This window comes from Hippocampus zosterae, chromosome 10 (assembly GCF_025434085.1).
Source record: "Hippocampus zosterae strain Florida chromosome 10, ASM2543408v3, whole genome shotgun sequence".
Lineage (NCBI taxonomy): Eukaryota > Metazoa > Chordata > Actinopteri > Syngnathiformes > Syngnathidae > Hippocampus > Hippocampus zosterae.
The window spans coordinates 21036190-21056653 of NC_067460.1; the positions used below are offsets into that span (position 1 = coordinate 21036190).

The 20464-nt window shown below is 42.5% G+C and overlaps 1 protein-coding gene and 1 long non-coding RNA gene across 9 annotated transcripts in view; one reads left to right on the forward strand and one right to left on the reverse strand.

Annotated features, from left to right (window-relative positions):
- The window catches only part of gramd1bb (GRAM domain containing 1Bb), a 59480-nt gene extending 44922 nt beyond the window's left edge, over positions 1-14558 (reverse strand). For 6 of the 8 annotated variants that reach the window (XM_052078388.1, XM_052078385.1, XM_052078386.1 and 3 more), the window contains exons 1-2: positions 4298-4825; positions 729-818 (exon numbers count right to left, since the gene is read on the reverse strand). In XM_052078388.1, the coding sequence (XP_051934348.1) occupies positions 729-818; positions 4298-4677 (470 nt within the window). In that variant the 5' untranslated portion in view covers positions 4678-4825. Of the gene's footprint in view, positions 1-728; positions 819-4297; positions 4826-14418 lie in introns of those variants that run through there. The other 2 variants (XM_052078396.1, XM_052078387.1) reach the window with 2 other exon arrangements.
- The window catches only part of LOC127609034 (uncharacterized), a 137681-nt gene continuing 130323 nt past the window's right edge, over positions 13107-20464 (forward strand). The window contains exon 1 of the long non-coding RNA XR_007964458.1: positions 13107-13128. This is a non-coding gene — a long non-coding RNA (uncharacterized LOC127609034). The remainder of the gene's footprint in view (positions 13129-20464) is intronic.

Here is a 20464-nt window from a genome sequence, read left to right on the forward strand (position 1 = left end):
GTTGTGGATATGTGTATTGCTTGTTCATTTCCCTGTTGTTCGAGTCAAAGGTTTTGTGACTATTGAAAAGTCATGGTGATACATCTTATGTTTCAAATCAATCAATTTGCACTCAGGAGACTTCTGTTTAAGAAAAAGTCAAGTGAATAAGCAGTTGCATGTGATATACCCGTTTCAAATGAACCAAAAGAAATTCTTAAGACTGTTGAAATTAAAATAAAAATGGAAATGTGAAACAGACTGGCTTACTAAAATTTGTTGAACAATATTGTTGTTCAATGTAAAGAATGTCAGCCAAGCTCGGCCCCCCGATATTTTACCACATAAAATCTGGCCCCCTTGGCAAAAAGTTTGGACACCCCTGAACTACACCATCAGTGACTTTCTCCACACTTAAATAGTTATGTGTGTGTTTTGTTTTTTTTTTTATTTAAAACTTAAAAACTGATTTTAGAGACATCATAGCAGAGTAATGCATAACTGGTGAGTGAAAACTTATTATTTATAGCCCGGGAGGAGGACTTGCCCTCTAGTGGACACTGTAGGAAAGAATGTTTAGTAGCGGTAGTATTAATAGAGCAGTGGGTATTGAATGATTAAACACCCCCCGCCCCCCCGACCTTCCTTTATGAAAATGCATCAGCATGTGCTCCAGTGGGATAGGACTCAAACAGAGGACAGAAACACCATCTAAACACACTCAAAAGAATTTAAAAGCTATTGCTCACCTCTCCTCTCTGATGAATGGAGTCAAGAAACGAGTGGTATCATCTTCATGGCTACTTTGTTGGCTGCTTTGCTGGCTACTCTGCTGGCTGCTGCGGGCACAGACGAGAAAAGTTCACTTACTTACTCAATTTATTCATGATTTAAGACATACATTACATACTTGCACCTATAAGCAAGAAACACAGATGGGGAAAGGGAAAGAAATGTAGAGCAGAGCATCTAGGACATGGAAAAGATTGTTAACTACACTTTGTCCCGGTTATGAATGGAGGATTATTTCGCATCGGCAGCAAGTTTGGCCCGGTGGGGCAAAAGTGAAGCGTTATCCATCACGCCGCCCTAAATGTGTTACTGTTTGCAGCTGAATGCCACGCCACAAAAGGTCACACGGAGTAACATCCACATTTCATCTACTGCACTATAATAATGCGACAGCTCTGCAAATCCTGCACATCTACAGTGTTATAAAATTGTTATCAAAAAAGTAGTGTGATTTTCTAACAAAAATCAATAATTAACCAAACAAAGTACAAGTAGAATAATGTTGGATATATATATATATATATATATATTTTTTTAAATGGTAGATCGTCACAACTGAACATGATATGACAATTTAGGTTCCTTACATGCACATATCGCGTATTGACACAAGAGGGGGCTACATGACTCTATGACTATCCTGTACTTGTGCTGAAAAAAAAGGAAAAAAAATATTTTTTTGGGGGGGTATGGATGAAGCTAAAATATATGAAGCAGGAAATATTCCATATTATGATTAGCCTGTTTCTGTCTGTACAGTATAATGAAAGAAACCGTAAACAGATATCCGTTTTTGACCCTTTAAACAAGTCATAATTGTATCATACCAAAATCTAATTCCATCAGCAAAATGTTTTTTGTTGATGAGTAATTCTTTAGGAAATCGGAATAATCACAAAAATTCACACATTTTATATTACAGGGTAATAGGGTTGTATGTTCAAAGCAAATCACAAGAAACTCCGCTGCCTGGGTTAAACGCTAAATACACAACAGAGCAGACAAGGTAAAAATTTGATGATAAAGTGATCCATCCTGCTCAGGCCGGTGATATTAGCGAAGTAGTATTCAGCAAAGCAGTGTAACCTCTATAACAGGATACTGACATCACCGGAAGCACGCAAATAAGAATTGTGTTGCTCGTGAATGATTGATTGACGATTCATTAGTTCTTGAAGCAGTTACGACAAAATGTGTTGCCGCAACGGTATCGGTGTTGCTTATTCAATCAGAAATGAAGACAAGTAGTACAAGACAAGGTAAACTGAATGACAGCCACAGAGATCTCTGCAGGCATTTTTTTTGTTCTATTCACTACGACAATGGTAACAAAAGAGGAGTTCAGCATATTCAAAGGCAGGGTTTCAAATTACATTAAATCGAGAAAAAAAACGGTTGAATTAAGAAATACATCAGGCTACTATATATCCAATTCAAATTATTTTTGGAATTCAAATCAACCTCAAAAGGATCCACTTCCTATTTAAGTATCAAGTGTCCCCCTCAGTGTCATGTCTAACATATGCTGCTAACTTCATTGAAACTGCATACATTCTTTTAAGATAATAATGCAATTATACACACTGATCGGCAGCCGGTCACCTGCTCTGGTTTCGCTTCACATTTTCCAGGTTGTTGTAGCATTTAGAAAAGCCTTCCAGCATTTTACAGGACCCGTTGACTGTCTGTTCAGTAACTCGGACTCTAATTTTGGGGAACAAGTGGCGTGCGGATGTTAAAGCCTTGCCTGTTAAACTAAGTGAACTTTAACCAAATGAATCTGGCGTTTGCAAGTCATTGGTCGTCCCGTGTCAGGGGCCGGGTCAGACAAGTGAGTACTTACAATAATGTTCGTTATTATGTTGTGCCTGTGATGGACTTGTCATGAATGTTTAACCAAAAATGCTCAATCATTTGTTTTTTTTTTCCCTCTGGACTCTCTACTGCACAAGCAGTCTTAACATGAATTCACCCTCAAACTTATAAGCATGCACTCATACACCGTCAACAATATCAGGAGATATATAACAAAAACAGGCAGATGAGATGAAGTTTGAGAAGAAAAGGTGAAATCGAGGAAGATAAGCGCAAAGACAGCATAGCCGACTGAAAACAAATATATATTCCATGACAAAAGCATTACAGGCGCAATAGTACAGTCGGTAGTGCCTCGTTGAACAGAAATATTTCATCCCAGTGCCACTGAAAATAACCAATACTTGAAATCGGAGTGTAAACAGGAAACTGAAAACAGGATTCGACAGATACGAGAGAGTACAAAGAAATAACTACTAATAAAAGAAAAATACAGCCCACACGTTAGCAAAGCTGACTGGAGAGAAAATAGTTTTACCTGCACAGCGGTACAGTGTGTTCTCACTATTGTACATAACAGAACCATTCATATGTGGTACTCCCAGACTGCTATATTCGGAAGGAATGTGCCGTTTCTAAAGCCACAATGCTGTTTGTATAAATATCAAACTGAAAAAGAAACTTCAAGATGAAGGGAAGCAGGTCTGTGCCTGACAGTCCAACTGGCTATAATGACTCAGGAGTGATGCCTCTAGAGAGATGGAGTCTTGGAAAATGACAAGCTACCTACCGACGGTGTGAGTAATGGACCAATTCCTGTAACTGGCCCTCTGAGGGTATAGTAGCGCTACCTGGTACACATTGGATGAATCTTCTCTAATTAGACTGAGAATTACTGTCAAAAATGCATTGAACCTTGGGCTTGGGCTTGATTGTGTCAGTCCAATGATGTAATCGATTGTATCTTAATATCCTTTGCCTCAAAAACTTGTCCTTCCGTGTATAAAGGTTCATTTTGGATACATAGTGGAACGTCTCAGCAATAATCGATTGCGGTGGAAAAATCGAGATGGGGTTTGTTTACCTTCGATCCGGAATTGATATCATTTCAAGTAAGACCACGTTTGCCTGCTCAACTCAAGCAAAAAAAAGATTGAACAATAAGATATCCAAGAGGAAGCCAAGCGTGAAGATGATCCGAGGCACAAACTACGCCACTGCTTAAAAGGCTAACTTCAAATTTTAAAATGGCCGTGCTCTTGAATTTAAAAACTTTCAGCTCCATTCAGATGTTTGCTCAGTATTAATCAGAAATGAAATATTCCCTGCAATCAAACATATCTGGCACTCTTCCAACTTCTGAATTGTGTATTATAAAAATTCATCGGGCAGCACTGCATTGTTTTAGCAACTGGTATATTATTCATTTACTTTTAACTTCACAAAATCCTCCAAGTAGTCATGTTTCACACTGCACTAGCAAAAAAACTAAAACTAAACTAAAACTAAAAAAACAACTACCGGTTATGTTGAAAGAAGTATTCCGATATATCAAAGCTAATATTCTCAAGAAGTTAGCGGGACAGTACATGATATGTTTAATCATCATACATGAGCGAATTAGCATACGCTCCGGTGCAGCAAGGATTAAGGTGATGAGCGGAGCAGCAGTGGGGAAAAGGAAAGCGTTGTCGGGAAGGCCCATACCAACCTGCTCTCACTGCCTTGCTCCTTCTTCTCTCTGACTTTCAGCCACTTCCTCAACAGGAAACGCTTCCGTCGCGGAGAGGCACTGGGCGTAGAGCAGCTCGACCACGAAGAGGGAGCATCTTCATCACTGGACGGCGTGATCTCAATGGATGGCAGCTGAAGGTATTCCTTGGAGCCGGAGTGCGAACGAGCTTTGAGGTGACTCTCACTGGGGACGTTTCGCATGCGCCGCATCTTGAAGCGTTTACGGCGAAGCGTCGGTGTGGAGGAGCTGGATCTCATGGAATACTCCGACAGGCAGTTCCTACCTCCGTCCGAGTATACCGGTGCATCGTTTGGAACGCTCACTTGGAGGGAAGGAGGTCGAAATGTGTCACTCATGGCGACTAATATATTTCAAGGCGTCAATTGAGGAGTGACACCGCTCCCGCTTGAAGGGTCAGAGACTCCCAAAATACGGAAAGAAGCAGGCGCAATTTCTATCCTTGCCTATTTGGTGGTCCTCGCGCCGCTTCCTCACCACTTCTCCCGGTGCAATGACCAAGTCCTTGTCAAACGCCAGCCTGCAACCTGAAATAATGGCTGAAGAGTCCTGATAGCAGCTATCTTAGGTCTGACTCGTATGTTTAACGACACGCATCAATTTTGCGGGTGGCTTCACCATAACTGAAGAGGAATCTTACGGTACAAAAGGCAACCTCCCAGGCTGAGCGAAGAGACGACCGTGTTAGATAACAAAAGGGGGCTTTTGTTCTGAACAGCAGATGAAACATGTATAAGGCATGTCAGGGAACGTAATCCAACTCCCTGGTCCTTTCTGGGGGCCAACACTGCCTTCGGTTGAGACCTCGCTGCCAAAGTTGTCCGTCACCTTTGCTTTTCTGCTCACAGCAATGCGGAAGGCAGTGCTAGCAAATACACTGCTGTAGTTTGAAGCCAGTCAGGTCATTTGATGAGGGTTTTGTGATGTTGAAGCCGGTTGTTGCAGGGTTGGGTTTGAGGTAGTCCAATCTTGTGCTCTCCCGGTTATCATTGTTTCCATGCGGTTACAGCCTAAGGGTTAGAGGGAGGTGACAGGACTGGAAGATTCAGGCAAGCCTGAGGGTGATGATGGCCAAGTTAAGCAACCGCTAATACACACAGCACACAAGACAGCCACACGCTCCCACTCCCACTCTCACAAACACAAATACACACGCCATTGATTCAATCACTGAAAAAGAAGGCAGCACTGTTGCCAATCGATGTAACAAGTTACATGGCTGTATCCTGAAGCAACCGTCTAATGCCTCCACCATGTGCCAGCCTAAATTGCATCATCCCCTAGAGCCACTGTCTTGCTAATGCTTATTAAGAATGAGCAGCAATCAATTATAAAATGTTACTTGGAGAGTTATTGATTTTTTAACTGAAGTTGTTCTTGAATTTACTGTTTGGTGCTTTCTACCGCCTTTATTACCGATTTGTCTTAATGTTTATTGTGCCTGTTAAATCGCTCCACGTACAGCACTTTGTATGCAGCGATGGCTGTTTGAAAGTGCAAAGGTAAAAGAAGCCACACATGAAAGATGTATTGGAGCACATGCAACAAGATATGATGACTTATTCACATAAATGATGATGAATTATGTCATTAGTTAACCAATAAAGGAAAACAATTAATACATGTTAAATGCACTACTGGCTCAGAGAGACGTCATGAATTGTACACATTTTGCGTGCTTTTCATTTTTAAAATAGTTTATTGTCAAAGAAACTTCACCATAATCATCAGTTGAAGGTTATTTAATATGTTATCGTTTATTTACAGGCTTGAGAGATCAAAAGTCATTGCTTTGGAATGAAAAGTACATTTACAACTATCGGTAGTTAAAAAAATGGGACTAAAAAGTATACTTGACAAAATAACGGGTTTACTCAGATTATATCTTTATTTATTTTCAAACTATATGCTGAAGAATTGACATTTCAGATGCGTTCCATAGAACATCAAACCCGTCCTGTTGACTGAATCCAACTGAATTTTCATAAAGATATTCAAAGCAGGGGCCATGACACGGGAAAGGAAAAGGAAGTGACAGCAAACATGCAAACCATCTTTTTTCATGCATGGTTGCGGGCCGAAACGCCGGCGCACACTCCCTGTGACCTGAAGGCTGGTGTGCGGAAGCTGGAATCTCATGAATTAATCATGGACAGGCAACGTTTCTTATTACAGCCTCACACGTTCTGGAAGCTCTGGGTCATAGAATGCCACTTCCGGGCGCAACGGAGGTGAGCAGTGAAAGAATGTAGTGTCGTGTTCAGGCTACTCCATTGAGTTTTGATGAGTTGATTCTTTTAAGTTTAATTGCGAGGCAAAGTGCAGAGGAAAAAAAAACACCACCACCCGTGGTTTTATGGCAAATGAAGGCGCACCTGTGCAATAAGATAATATTTAAAAAAGCAGTGCGCACAGCAGGACGAAGCTGAGCAGTCTCGCCATCTTGTGTCGGCCGCAGCGTGAGCACTTTATCATGCATACATTAACGTCGTGAACAGATGGACCTACCGCAGAGAAGCTTCGCTTTTACAGCTGCGACTTAGATGACAGTTATCTCTCCGTAGCGGCTTCGCGGTGACATTGATTGCTTTGAACGCATCATTACTGACCATCAAAGTTCAACTCAATTCTTCATCGCATTTCTACTCTTAGCGGAATGTTCCTGTTAGAGATTAGGGAGGCATGCAAACACTGATAAAACTTGGGAAACACATCAGTGTTTTGATTAGCCTAATTAAGCATCTAAAGGGGCGTGAGATGTACAAACCCTGCAAGTGGACAAACATGGTGCACGTAATATACGTTTGAAGTTCATTTTGACCGATGCTGGGTGATACTCTTCCACTCCAGTCTTTGTAGATGTCATTTTTTTTTTTTAACTAGAGGTCCATCACGGTGGCCCAGTGGTTACCGCTTCGACCTCACAGTGCAGAGGTTGTGGGTTCAATCCCGGCCCCGGCCTTCCTGTGTGGACTTTGCACGTTCTCCCTGGGCCTGCGTGGGTTTTCTCCGGGTACTTCGCTTTCCTCTCACATTCCAAAAACATGCACAGCAGGCTGATTGAACACTCTAAATTGTCTCTAGGTGTTGAGTGTGAGCGCAGATGGTTGTTCGTCTGTGTATGCCCTGCGATTGGCTGGCAACCTGTTCAGGGTGTCACCCGCCTACTGCCCGAAGGCGGCTGCGATAGGCTCCAGCAACCCCCGCGACCCTTGTGAGGATAAAGCTGATCGGAAAATGAATGAATGAATAAATAGAGCTCCATCACCTCGCTCTAGTCTGTTACAGCATCAGTTGGCACCTATACAGACTACAACACTATTAAATTGCATGAATACCTCTTCCCTAATGTGACACCAACCCTTCCGAACCCCTCTTTTCGAGAGAGGAATACTCCTAAAATGGATTCCTGTAATAACATATCGCAAAGATCTGATAACGCTACTGGAGCAATAACATTTACAAATGTACTCAAGACTTTGTGTATTCTCCGAGGAACTCTCACATTCATCCATCCATATAATTCCACTAAGACATGTTAGGAAACGAACATTAATGAATTAAGTATGATCAGCGATGATGGGACACAGTGTGCGCCCTGTGTTTCACGTAGCTCAACGCTTAAATAAAATAATCATTTATATAAAGGATGAATATGGTGTTCTTCTTGAGGCTGAAGAGAACTCAGTGACCAAAACCCAAAACTGCTCAACTGCTGGGTCATTGGTACAATCATTGCTGGAATGACCAAAGCAGGACTTGTTGACCGACGTCATCTAGACAAAAGTAATGTTTGAAGGCCACGCCCATTGGCTGCTGTGACTCCCAGTGAAGATTAGCATCTGGTAAAACGTTTACTTTGATATAAAAGCAAAGGGCTAACAATTGTACGTGCAAATATGATAAATGTGTCGGTCATTTGAATTATTCTACGTGATCAGTTCTCTTTGTTCTGAGTGTCCCATTTTAGTCGAGCAAAACTCATCGAAGGCCACCGCTTTGATAAAATTGCCTTTGAAAACCAAGCACAGGCGCAAGAAGCATATCCCAGCTGTAATTTAGATGCTCAACTAATTTTTTAACGTTGACAAAAAGATCATGCATTATCATCATCCACGAAGGAAGTCCGGAGCTGGACTCAAACCCTGAAACTCTGCACTGTGGGACGGACGTGTTAACCAGTCGACCATCGTGCCACTCCAATGCGAGTCATTGATACAGATACGCTAAATAATGGAGATTCACAGTTGCTTGACAGATGATTAAAGACACTCCATCTTATCCTTACATTGTCATCAGAATAGCATTGTTGACCTTTACCCATGTTTACTTATTTGTTTGACACTACTTCGTAGGCCAATCATATATGGTAGCTACTGTGCGATAAGAGTGCAGTTACAAATCGCACATAGTGTCAGGGAGAGGAATCTCGGGTCGATGGTGTGCTTGTAATGCGCAGTCACCGAGGGTAATTCATGGCACACACTCAGTAACTATGTCTGCCATTCAAAGACTTCACACAACAGCCGAATGGGCCGCTTATAAAATCCCATCTCTGTTATTCATTAGCTCACATGGAAGAGGGCCGCACACTTTGCAAGAACATTCAGTCTGACCAGAAGCTCTCAGTCATCACTTTCATATGCCGCTCAATTTATTTCAGTTTTTCTCATTTGAACTGTGTGCGTAGAAAATGTGTAATAAGACACGATTGGACTCAATCATGTTCGTTTTGGGACTTGAGCTGATTCGCTTATTGCTGGGACTTTTTTCTATTTTCACCCTTGGAACACTTAGGTACTTAAAACCAGTAAGAACCAAGTTTGCAACACATACTGACATTTGTTTCGATGATGTCACACACGGTGCGACTAAAAGTATATGAATAGGGAATCATTTTGGACGCGATAAACCTTTTTCTGCAAGGCTGATAACGTTCCACGGCCGCCTTGCTGATCTTCCTGGCATCATCAAAACAGTCTGAACTGAGAATATACAATTTTCCGGTAGCTAATGTGATTTCAGCAGACATTAAAGAAAAAGATCCAACAGCAAAGCACCTGTGTTCACTCCCATAAAGCATTCCTCTATGAAAATACCGGTACTAAAAGGAAGAAAATCCCACCCATGTGCACAGTTAGATCGCATTTTTGCGCTCAACCTGCACTTGGCACGGAAAGAGGGCACCTGGTCTCCTCTGAGTTTGACAAACGCTTCACCAAATCCGATCAAGCAATTTCAAACACCAAGGCAATTGCAATGCTGTGAGTCGCTCCTGTAAACAAACCGGATTTGCACTTCATTGAATTACTTTCAGCAAAGGAATGGCGGTCGGTCATCAAAATGGAAATGTCAAGAAAAGGGACCACATGTAACAAATGATTTATTGAAAAAGCTGCGGGTGTTTTGCTAGTCATTATAGTCCAAGCAAAAGCCACAGCCTCAACATTTGCCATTTACTAGAAGCTGCAACTCCATCCCACAAAATGTGCAGATGTTATTTTCTGCTTCCTATGCTCCTTTACTAATTCATGAAAAAACAATTCAGAATACAGGAAAGGATTTGCCTCCAGATTTCAGGTCACAAAGGAACAGTTCAACGTGACAGCCTCAGTTGCCACAGCAACGGCAAAACACAAGCACAGGACTTTTAAGGGATGGCAAATATTTTTGAGGTGGGTAAACTGGAATTGATTTCATCTACTAAACATGTTATGTATGTTGAAATACTGAATGTATATATATCAGTGCTTCTCACTTATTTTCTTTCATGCTCCCCCTCAAAAGAACATATTTCATTTCCCCACATCGATAGATCGTCTACAAAATTGTTACAAGTGCATGTCTGCATAACATTGTTAGCATTGCTTAAAAAAACTCCAAACAAACTACACCCGAGAGCTACTCTGACAATGAGAGAGCCACTACCACCTACTGTAATGGATGTGCAATTACACTTAATTTTAGTAGGAAAAAAGAAAAAAAAGCAGGTTTTAGAAGTGGAAGTGCATCCCTAAAGAGAGAGCACTACTCTTTGATGAAACAGTCACCCAGTGAATAAATCATTTTGTGGCTTTTTCAATTCATGCTGGAAAGGTTGCTGAATACGTTAAACTTTGATTCCTTTGTCTCCAGAGTCGACATACACATAGAGGCAATTGGCCGCCTGCACAATGCTAAAAATAGCCTTTAATGAGCCAGTGGGATGACATCGAATGTGGCCAACTTCACAAGATGACAGCGAGGGTCTTCTCAATTTCGACCTTATTGCCAACTTATTGCTTGATGAATAAAAAATAACAATAATAATAATAATAATAATAACTAAATGATGTGAAGGAAAATTGTAAATAGTACTGCGATTTATCCATTTTGTGTTCATATTGCATTTAATTGAAAGATGTTTGTTGTTTTTTTCTCTTTCTTCTTTCTACATACATTCTTGCTGCTGGAGGCTGTAAATTTCCCCAGTGTGGGACGAATAAAGGATATCTTAACTTTATAAATAACCCGATAATACGAGCGGAGCAACCATGGATCGAAGCAAAATGGAGATTTTCACAGGACTGTCACAAAGATACATTACACGTTCGTGACAAGAATTCAATCAAAAGACAACCTAAACTTGCATGGGTGAGACTGTGTAGCCCCATACAATATTTTAAACTATTTTAAAACTTGCCAAGAATTCTGCAAAAGGCATGCCTGAGTGTGGACCGTTTTTTAAAACAGTGGAAGGAATAGGATCATTTTTCAGTATGTCACCAACGTACTCCCTTAATGGATGAAGTTGTTAAGCGGCATTTACCTCGAGCAGTGCCCGCTAGATGTAGCTCAAATTTACGGCTGGCGCAATCAATTAAGTGTGCACCAGAGTGATCTGCGTGATGCATTCTGCATCATGAGCAAAAATCCTGACAACTGGGATCTTTGACACCCCGATGATGGCCAGCATCAACACACTATTACATGAGGGCATATGAAGACATTTCAGTGCCTCCCCAACCCCAACCGTCACTCATTCAACCAAGTCTGCTGATTAGAGGGTTCGATCGCACACCTAAACGTGGCGAGTGATTATGATGCACGTTTAACCTGTCCACTTAACAAAATGCTGCGCAATTATGGCCTTCAGCATGCATGAACATCTGCTGCGGGGGCCCCGAGAAGCAGTATCATGTGGCCAAGTTTAATGTTGGCCTTTGGCTGTCTCTGGCACAGATTAAAAAAAATATTTTAATCAGTACCGTATATTATGCATCAATTATATCAAATAATTGCCGTTTCATAATTCAGAAATAATAATTATAATCTTCCATTCAATCCTCATGATGATAGAGAAAAATGATGCATTATTACCACAGGTAAGGGAGTACTGCTTTTGTTTGTGGTAAACTAAATGACACGGATGAAGTAATGTAAACATGTCGCCTACCGGATTTAATCAGAAAAACGGGCATAAACTATTCACTGGATAATTCAGTGATTAGGTGCAGAATTTAGTAGCATTAGAACCGTGCATAATGGCTGTAGAATGGAATATGGAAACTATCACGATGTGGAAAGACTACTAATATATGCAGCCTTTAGAAAAGTGACTCAGAAGTGACAGTAATGAGGCGAAAAGACTGAACATTTTTTTGGGGGGGGCAAAATGGCATGTGGTCTGATGCGTCCAGAGTTACACTACACCAGAATCACATCAGGGTAATAACAAAAGTAGATTGGAGGGTTGGAGGTTGGGGGGGTGATTTCTACGAATTAAAAGAGAAGACTTGTTATGATTTTGTTTAGATTACATTTGCTTTTGTTCCCTTGCGCCCTTTTTGTCTTCACCTGTTCTCGTTACCCGGGTCCCTTGTGTTGAACCAGTCAGCACCCTCCACCCTTTGTGTCTTGTCCAGGTGTTTCTCGTTGTCTCCTCGCTTTGCTTGTATTCAGTTCCCTGGGTTGTGTCAGCCTTTGTTGGATCATTGTGTGTCCGTGTGCCTCTGTCATGTTTTGTTTCTGTCATAGGGTTTTGTTTCTTTGGCGTCCTGTGGTTTTCAGGACTGTTTGTCTACTTCAGTTCGTTTTTCCAGTGTACTCCTGCAAGTATTTTTTTGTGAATATCTTTTGCTCAGTCAACCTCGCTCCTCCTACCTCCCACTTACCAAAAACATGTAAAACATGACAGGATTGATCCCATGCATGTTAACATACAAGATAACTAATTCCTGTCAATACGTCAAGGGCTGTTTGAGTCCAAATGCAATTTATTACTTCATAAAATCTCTCTGCCTGCACACAAAATGGGGGTCATTATGACTCCCATTAACACCTAATACCGGTCAAGTATGCCAAGCATGCAACACTTTTTTAGCCTTCCGTTTTTATGAGGGAGTGGGCATGCAGGCGATTAGTGCAAAAATGTTCATACAGGTTGTTTATTAACCTAGGGATTACTAAAGGGAGCCACTTTTAACATTTGAGTGTTGGGTCCTTCGAAACACAATGGAAACCAATGTGAGGAGGAAAAACACTTGCTTCAGACACTGGTGTACTCAAAGTGTGATTCTGTCAGGCATACCAGAAAAAAGACATGTTGGCCACATGGTCAATATATCAAGATAATGATAATAATGGTCTCTTTTACGTTATGCATGTTGCTAAAGGTGGTGGTCTCGGTGGTTAGCGCAAGAAGAAGCACAGCATTGATCCAAGATCTTTTGTCAATGCCAAGACCATTTGTACACCCAAAATTGTCAATTCATTCTCGGATCCGCTGATCCTCACGAGGGTTGCTGGGGGTGCTGGAGCCTACCCCAGCTGTCATCAGGCAGTAGGCGGGGGACACCCTGAACGGTTGTCAGCCAATCGCAGGGCACACAGCGACGAACATCTGTACCCACACTCACAACTAGGGACAATTGTGAGTGTTCAATCAGCCTGCCTTGCATATTTTTGGGATGTGGGAGGAAACCGGAGTACCCGGAGAAAACCCACGCAGCCCCGGGGAGAACATGGAAACTCCACACAGGGAGGCCGGGATTGAACCCACAACCTCTGCACTGTGAGGTCGACGCACTAACTACTGGACCACCCCCAAAATAGTTTGTCAAGAGAAATCATTTTTCAACCAAAATGTTGTGCAGAACTCCAATTGTTTGTAAACTGGGACATTTGCACCCCGAGGTTTCACTGTATGTGCACTGGCCTAGTAAAAAGTGATTAATGGACGCTGTTGTCTTCAGTCTTAGAAGTTGCACTATACTTTTGATGTAATAACATCTTGTGCAAGCTAAAGGTCGGAAATAGCTTTAGAAACGGTTATCGTGCCGACTTGTTAATCAGGTCAGTTCAGATTAAAGCTTTGTTATGAAGATAATGGTGAACACGCCATTGTTTTGGGAGCAAACTTCCCTAGATTGAAAAATTGTCCGAATTTGTATTTTCTTCAGGAAATCAAACAATATGCGTCCTACGGTGTCAGATGTTGGGGTGAAGCAAGAACATTGTGTGGAGACCTTTATAAAAAGAAAGGATGGCCTTTATCCAAGTCGCCCGATACCAATCCTCAGTTACAAATACAGCACAAAGTAGAAAAAAAAAAGTTTCAATGATGGGAGTCGTTTCGCATTCTGTGTCTCTCATCACACGGCGGCGTCAGGATTGACATAGTTTCATTTTAAAGACATTCCTTCCTATTTCGAGCAAGCTACCGCTGTCGGGTTTGTGTATTGAAGAGGAAAACAACACCGACTTTATTTATGGCTGTTGGCAGGTGAGAAACACTGGGCTGACACCGAAGCGGCACCCTTAATCTTTACCTCAGAATACCAAACTGCTGAAGCGCCTTTATCTCAAGCCTCCTGACAAGTCAAATAATTCCAATCTCGGTGCCGATGGGGTGGTGATCAGGTCAAAGTACTTCTGAGCTATCGCATCCCCTCCTGACACTAGCCAAACACATCACGAAAGCATCACATTTCACTTATTGGCTCATTCACTCAAGCACATTCAAGGCAAAAGCCATGCAGGTGGGACACACGTATGCGGTTGACATTAAAAAGCCGGGAACAGGAAGTGACATTTGTTACCTCGTCGTGGAGTGCAGTCAAAGCTCACTCTGCCATCTGTCAAGCGGATTCACTAAAGGAAGTCAGGGCTACCTCTGTTCCTTTACCTTAGCGGAAAGAAGTGTATACTTCCAAGGGCGCGGGGAAAAAGCTGGGGGATAGTCCCCTTTTCCGACCGGAGCCCGACCCTGAAGGATGCTCTTCTTGAGGAATCACAACCTCCTCCTCCTACTGCTCCCGTTGCTGCTCGTGCACGCAATACCCTTGTCTCACCGTAGATCTCCAGCTTCCTTTCTCAGCTCCCTCTCTCCCTCTATTTCCTCATCTTGCGCCGCTTGGACTCACTCACTCACTCACTGGAGGCAGCCACAGAGCAGTGCATCGCACTCACAACCATATGCAAATAGCACAAGGCAGACAAAAAGACTTCTGTTAGCTCAGTTATCGCCAATCCTCTTGTACACTAGAAAACGTACAATTTCAGACGATTCAAACAACTATATTTCATGTTTTACCATTTCCTGCGCAGTGTGGGGGTGGGGCAGTGGGGACTTATTGTGTGGAGGCATTGTGACAGAATGGAGGATGGTTCAATTGTTTGGATGAAGCAGATGTTATGACTCATTTTTCATTAAAAAAAAAAAGAATTCCCAAAGCTGGGTTCCCTGTGACAGCACAAACATTCAATGCTCCATATGTTATGTGTACAGGCACCCGGAGCGGGTTTGTGTGCAAGATTGGAATGGATGCGCTGTGGGGATTTGCTATTTTGAGCTCCTCAGTTATGATGCACACGCATAGAAAAAGGACGATCCTTCGCTTTACCTTCCGTTTTTTCTCTCCGTGCAGAAAATTTCTTCACCTTAAGGGGATAACAGCAGGAGAGAGGCAAGAGATGGAGTCTTGTTGATAAAAATAGTCATGCGATGCCCCGGAGTCATTGGCAGGCTCAGTCCACCTGGCAGCATGATAACCGGTTGACAGAGTACATTTCCTTTTAAATTTAACAACATGAATTTTGCCGGCAGGGCGGGCCGGTAGTCCAGTGGTTAGCACGTCGGCTTCACAGTGCAGAGGTACTGGGTTCGATTCCAGCTCCGGCCTCCCTGTGTGGAGTTTGCATGTTCTCCCCGGGCCTGCGTGGGTTTTCTCCGGGTGCTCCGGTTTCCTTCCACATTCCAAAAACATGCGTGGCGGGCTGATTGAACACTCTAAATTGTCCCTAGGTGTGAGTGTGAGTGCGAATGGTTGTTCGTCTCTGTGTGCCCTGCGATTGGCTGGCAACCGATTCAGGGTGTCCCCCGCCTACTGCCCGAAGACAGCTGGGATATGCTCCAGCACCCCCCGCGACACTAGTGAGGATCAAGCGGCTCGGAAGATGAATGAATGAATGAATGAATGAATGAATTTTGCCGGCTTGTCATTCGTCATTTGTCCAGTCCATCATCGTCAGTCCGTCATTATCACAAGCCGACCAAATCCGAGTCAAATCAGTTATTGCTAAATTTGTTTATCACTGCAAGAACCGTGCCATTCTTTTTTTTTTCTGCGTCGCATCGGCAACAGCCAACTTGCCTTACCAACTGTATTTTCTATTTGGGATCTGAAAGGATCGTCAAAATAATTATGTTTGTGATATATTTGACCTTTGGAAATTGAGCACATGCTGATGTTTGCACTCAAAGAGTGTGCACAGATGATTTTCAAAAGACGAAAAACATCTCAGTTTTGCCCGCTTGAAACCACGTGAAAGGAAAACGTGCATGAGTATTTTAGCCACAAAAATCAGACGCATACACGGTAATAACTTGGATGAACTGTGAAACATGCACTTTGACTGAAGACCGCTGCATACTTCCTGTTTGTCAATGTTGCTTTGTTCTCTTCTGGTCAAATGTGGTGGTGAGCAAGTCTCAAATCTTTGTACTTACAAACGTTGGCATTATGTAGCAGGATTCCATCCAAATGAGCTACTTTATGGTCTTGGTTCTTGACAGGAAGACCTCTGGCTCTATTAAAGAAAAGCTGCATTTATCCATTCTCTGTACTCTCTCCTCAACTTTCATAAACATCTTCTCGAATATGAAGTTTGTTTCTTGTGCTTCTTGCGTTTTTTTTTGCCTCCCGTTTTTGCTGTTTTGTTGCGAGTTTTCTCCCCAATTTTTACTTGCATTGGCGAGAGTCTTAAACTGGCCTATAAACCCACGTGTAGGGTGGGACAGTGAGAATTTGGGGAAAATAAATTAACTTCCCGGGGTATTTCTGAGCCGTTCCGGCCACCACAAAATGGTAAGTTCATATTTTTAATCAAATTAAATATTAGAATCACACCACAGTCACTTATTGTTTTATTTCAAATCATTTGAAATAAATCAGGGTGTAAAATGGAAAAAAATAAAATAAAATCGGGGGGAAAAAAATGGTTACTGTCCAAACACTTTTGAAGCAAACTGTAGGCTATGCCATCATTTGGGTTTCGCTCAAACATGTTGAGAAAAATTTAACCGTGTTATCAGACTTAAACCGCTGGGCTACAGCAATTAAATAAACGGAGTACAACATCCCCACACTTCGTTCCATTATCAAATAGCCAAAATTAGCAAAAGATAATCTAAGCTACCGCTGTGTCTTTTTTGTCACATTTGTAATTTCTACAGGGAGGAAAAACCGGTCCGGAAAATGTGCAGACCGTACACAGTTCTTTACTCACATTTGTATGTTGATGGTGAGTGTTCCTCTCATGTTCCACGAAGCAAGCCTTGAAGGAGAGGAAGAAGAAGGAAAGTAATCCTGTTCTGCCACCATGTGGACAAAAGTCTCCATCAGCAGTGTCGTCTTATATTTCTGTTTCAGTCAAGTGACCGAAACAGAACGTTAAGACACACAGGTGTCAAACCCAGTCCCTGGAGGTCCGCTGTCCTGCATGTTGTCCAAGTCTCCCTGTTGCAACACACCTGATTCAAATGAACAGGTTCAGCGTCAGGCTTCCACAGAGCTTGATGATGATCTCATCATTTGAATCAGGTGTGTTGCAACAGGGAGACTTGCAAAACATGCACGACAGCGACCCCTATCCTTTAATGCTATAGTGCATCTGGAAAATATTAACAGTGTTTCACTTTTCGCACACTTTGTTTATGCCTCAAAAAAAAAAAAGATTGAAAAAAGATTTAATCTGTTTTCACCCCTCAAAATTCTGCACACAACACCCCATAATGAGACCCTGTATATATTTTTTTACATCTTCAAATTTATTTTTTAAAAAAACTAACCATAGTCATCACAATTTTGTACAAAAACACTCACGGCCTTTCCACAATAATTGGTTGATGCAAATATTTTTTGACAAATCTCTTGTCTGCATCTACTTTTGTGGAATCCAATTCTGTCCGATGCATTACTGACACATGTGATTTCTTTGTTGTTTTAATTTGTAATACATTTTCTGAAATGAAAAATAAAAACACAATTTTTCCATCCTGTCACTCAACACTTCACGTGTGAATCAGTCACGTGTTGAGTGCAGAACTTTGAGGGAAGAAATGCATTTATTTCTTTTAGAAATAAGGCAACACAACAAAATGTGGAAAAAGTGAAGCGCACTTTGTATATATACAGCACAGTGTAGTGGTGGGCAAAAGTAGCTCATCCGGAAGGACATTATAAATATAAAGTCCAGAACCCCTCGCGACCCTTGTGAGGATAAAACGGATCGGAGAATGAATGAATTCATGAATGAATATTTTACTGGTCCATCTAATTCACACTTGCCTTGCCATGCAGCACATAAGCACATTTTTCAAGCACATCATTGCATCTACTCAGTATGCTCACTAATTGGACTAGAGTCAAATTTTCATTGGTAGATAATTAATGTGACGCTGGAGGAAATAATTCTGATGGGACTATGCTGAGCCACAACTCAAGAGACTGCGGTTTATCTTGAGCCCGCACAGGAAGGGGAAAGGAAAGGATGAGACTTAATCAATGTCCCTGCTTTTGCTCATTAACCAAGGACCTTGGCCGGTCAACTTCTAAGGAGTTGAAGGAGTTGACCTTGGGGGTCAGCCTGAGTTTTGTATTGAGGATCGAAGTGCCCATATGCTATTTTTGTCATATTCTGAGCTCCTGAACTGAATGTCAAGTTAACACGAGGGCTCCATTTTCGTAGACAGCACTCGGCGTAAAAAAACGGCACATCTTGATTTTCACACACAGTCGAGAACAATCAAGGTGGACCACTTCACACCTGAGATGGCTCTGACCACCGTTTGCGTCACGCAACAAGTGGAGGTCTTCTTCCACTTCCTTATGAACGTACTTTGCATGCGTCGTTCTCCCGCATCGCCTCTCCTGCATGTGTTATTGGTTTACCATGATGGCTAATTATTTACAGTCAAGTGAACATAATCAAGGGCGGACCTGTAGTCCAGTGGTTAGCACGTGGGCTTCACAGTGCAGAGGCACCGGGTTCGATTCCAGCTCCGGTCTCCCTGTGTGGAGTTTGCATGTTCTCCCCGGGTCTGCGTGGGTTTTCTCCGGGTGCTCCGGTTTCCTCCCACATTCCAAAAACATGCGTGGCAGGCTGATTGAACGCTCTAAATTGTCCCTAGGTGTGAGTGTGAGTGTGGATGGTTGTTCGTCTCTGTGTGCCCTGCGATTGGCTGGCAACCGATTCAGGGTGTCCCCCGCCTACTGCCCGGAGACAGCTGGGATCGGCTCCAGCACCCCCCCCGACCCTAGTGAGGATCAAGCGGTTCGGAAGATGAATGAATTAATGAATGAACACAACCATGCACACACACACACACATTTTAGCCTATAACATATGGCATTACCGTACTGAATAACTTGTGGTTTGCGATCCAATAAAGGGCTCAGTAATATAATCTCTCCAGCTGCATTTTGTTGACTGGTCCGCCAGTTAAACGGCAACAGAACACAGTCAATTCAAGCAGGATTATGGCTCTTGTTGTTTGGATTATATGAATCTAATTACCTTGCGCGGGGTTTTACTGCTTCTGTGGTTTATCAGCTTGATTTCCTATACGCTGTCACTGAACGCCTGGCCAATCGCAAGAACATACATTCCGGTAAATGCGTACGTCCACTTGTGATGGGCACATAACAATAAATAACATTACTGTACATTTTTGTATAACACAAATATGACTTCAAAATTTGCAGTGATAGTTGGATGATTTTGAGTTCACCTGTTGTTATTTCAATACATCCATCCATCCATTTTCTGAACCGCTTGATCCTCACTAGGGTCGCGGGGGTGCTGGAGCCTATCCCAGCCGTCTCCGGGCAGTAAGCGGGAGACACCCTGAATCAATTGCCAGCCAATCGCAGGGCACACAGAGACGAACAACCATCCACGCTCACACTCACACCTAGGGACAATTTAGAGCGTCCAATCAGCCTGCCAGGCATGTTTTTTTGGAATGTGGGAGGAAACCGGAGCACCCGGAGAAAAGCCACGCAGGCCCGGGGAGAACATGCAAACTCCACACAGGGAGGTCGGAGCTGGAATCAAACCCGGTACCTCTACACTGTGAAGCCGACGTGCTAACCACTGGACTACCGGGACGCCTATTTCAATACAGTGTATCAATATATTTTTTAAATAACTGCCCACAGTATAAAGGCCTACGGTCAATAAACAAGCACCCACAATCAACAAGTCCAGACAAATCGTGTCCCGTTTTTTCCTTCTTTTGTTTTTATGTTTGAAACAAGCAAGTGGCAAAAGGTTAACGCACCGCATTTGTCATCGGATTTTGAGTTAATCACTTCTCTATTCCCCAAAATAACATTTGAAACAAGTTTTTCAAACTATCCGGCATGCCGGAAGACTGGAAATGAAACATCTTTCTTTCCCAGCATGTTGGCGATCAGAGCTTTTGTAGGATGAAAAGAAAAGATCAATTATTCGACTGAGAATGTGGCTCTTCCTCATTTAGTAGTCAGAGCTTTGACTCGAGTCCTCATTAGTGTGCTCATGCACACGCTGCATTCACGCCGTCACTCAATGACATCAGACACACACACGACATGAAAAGCA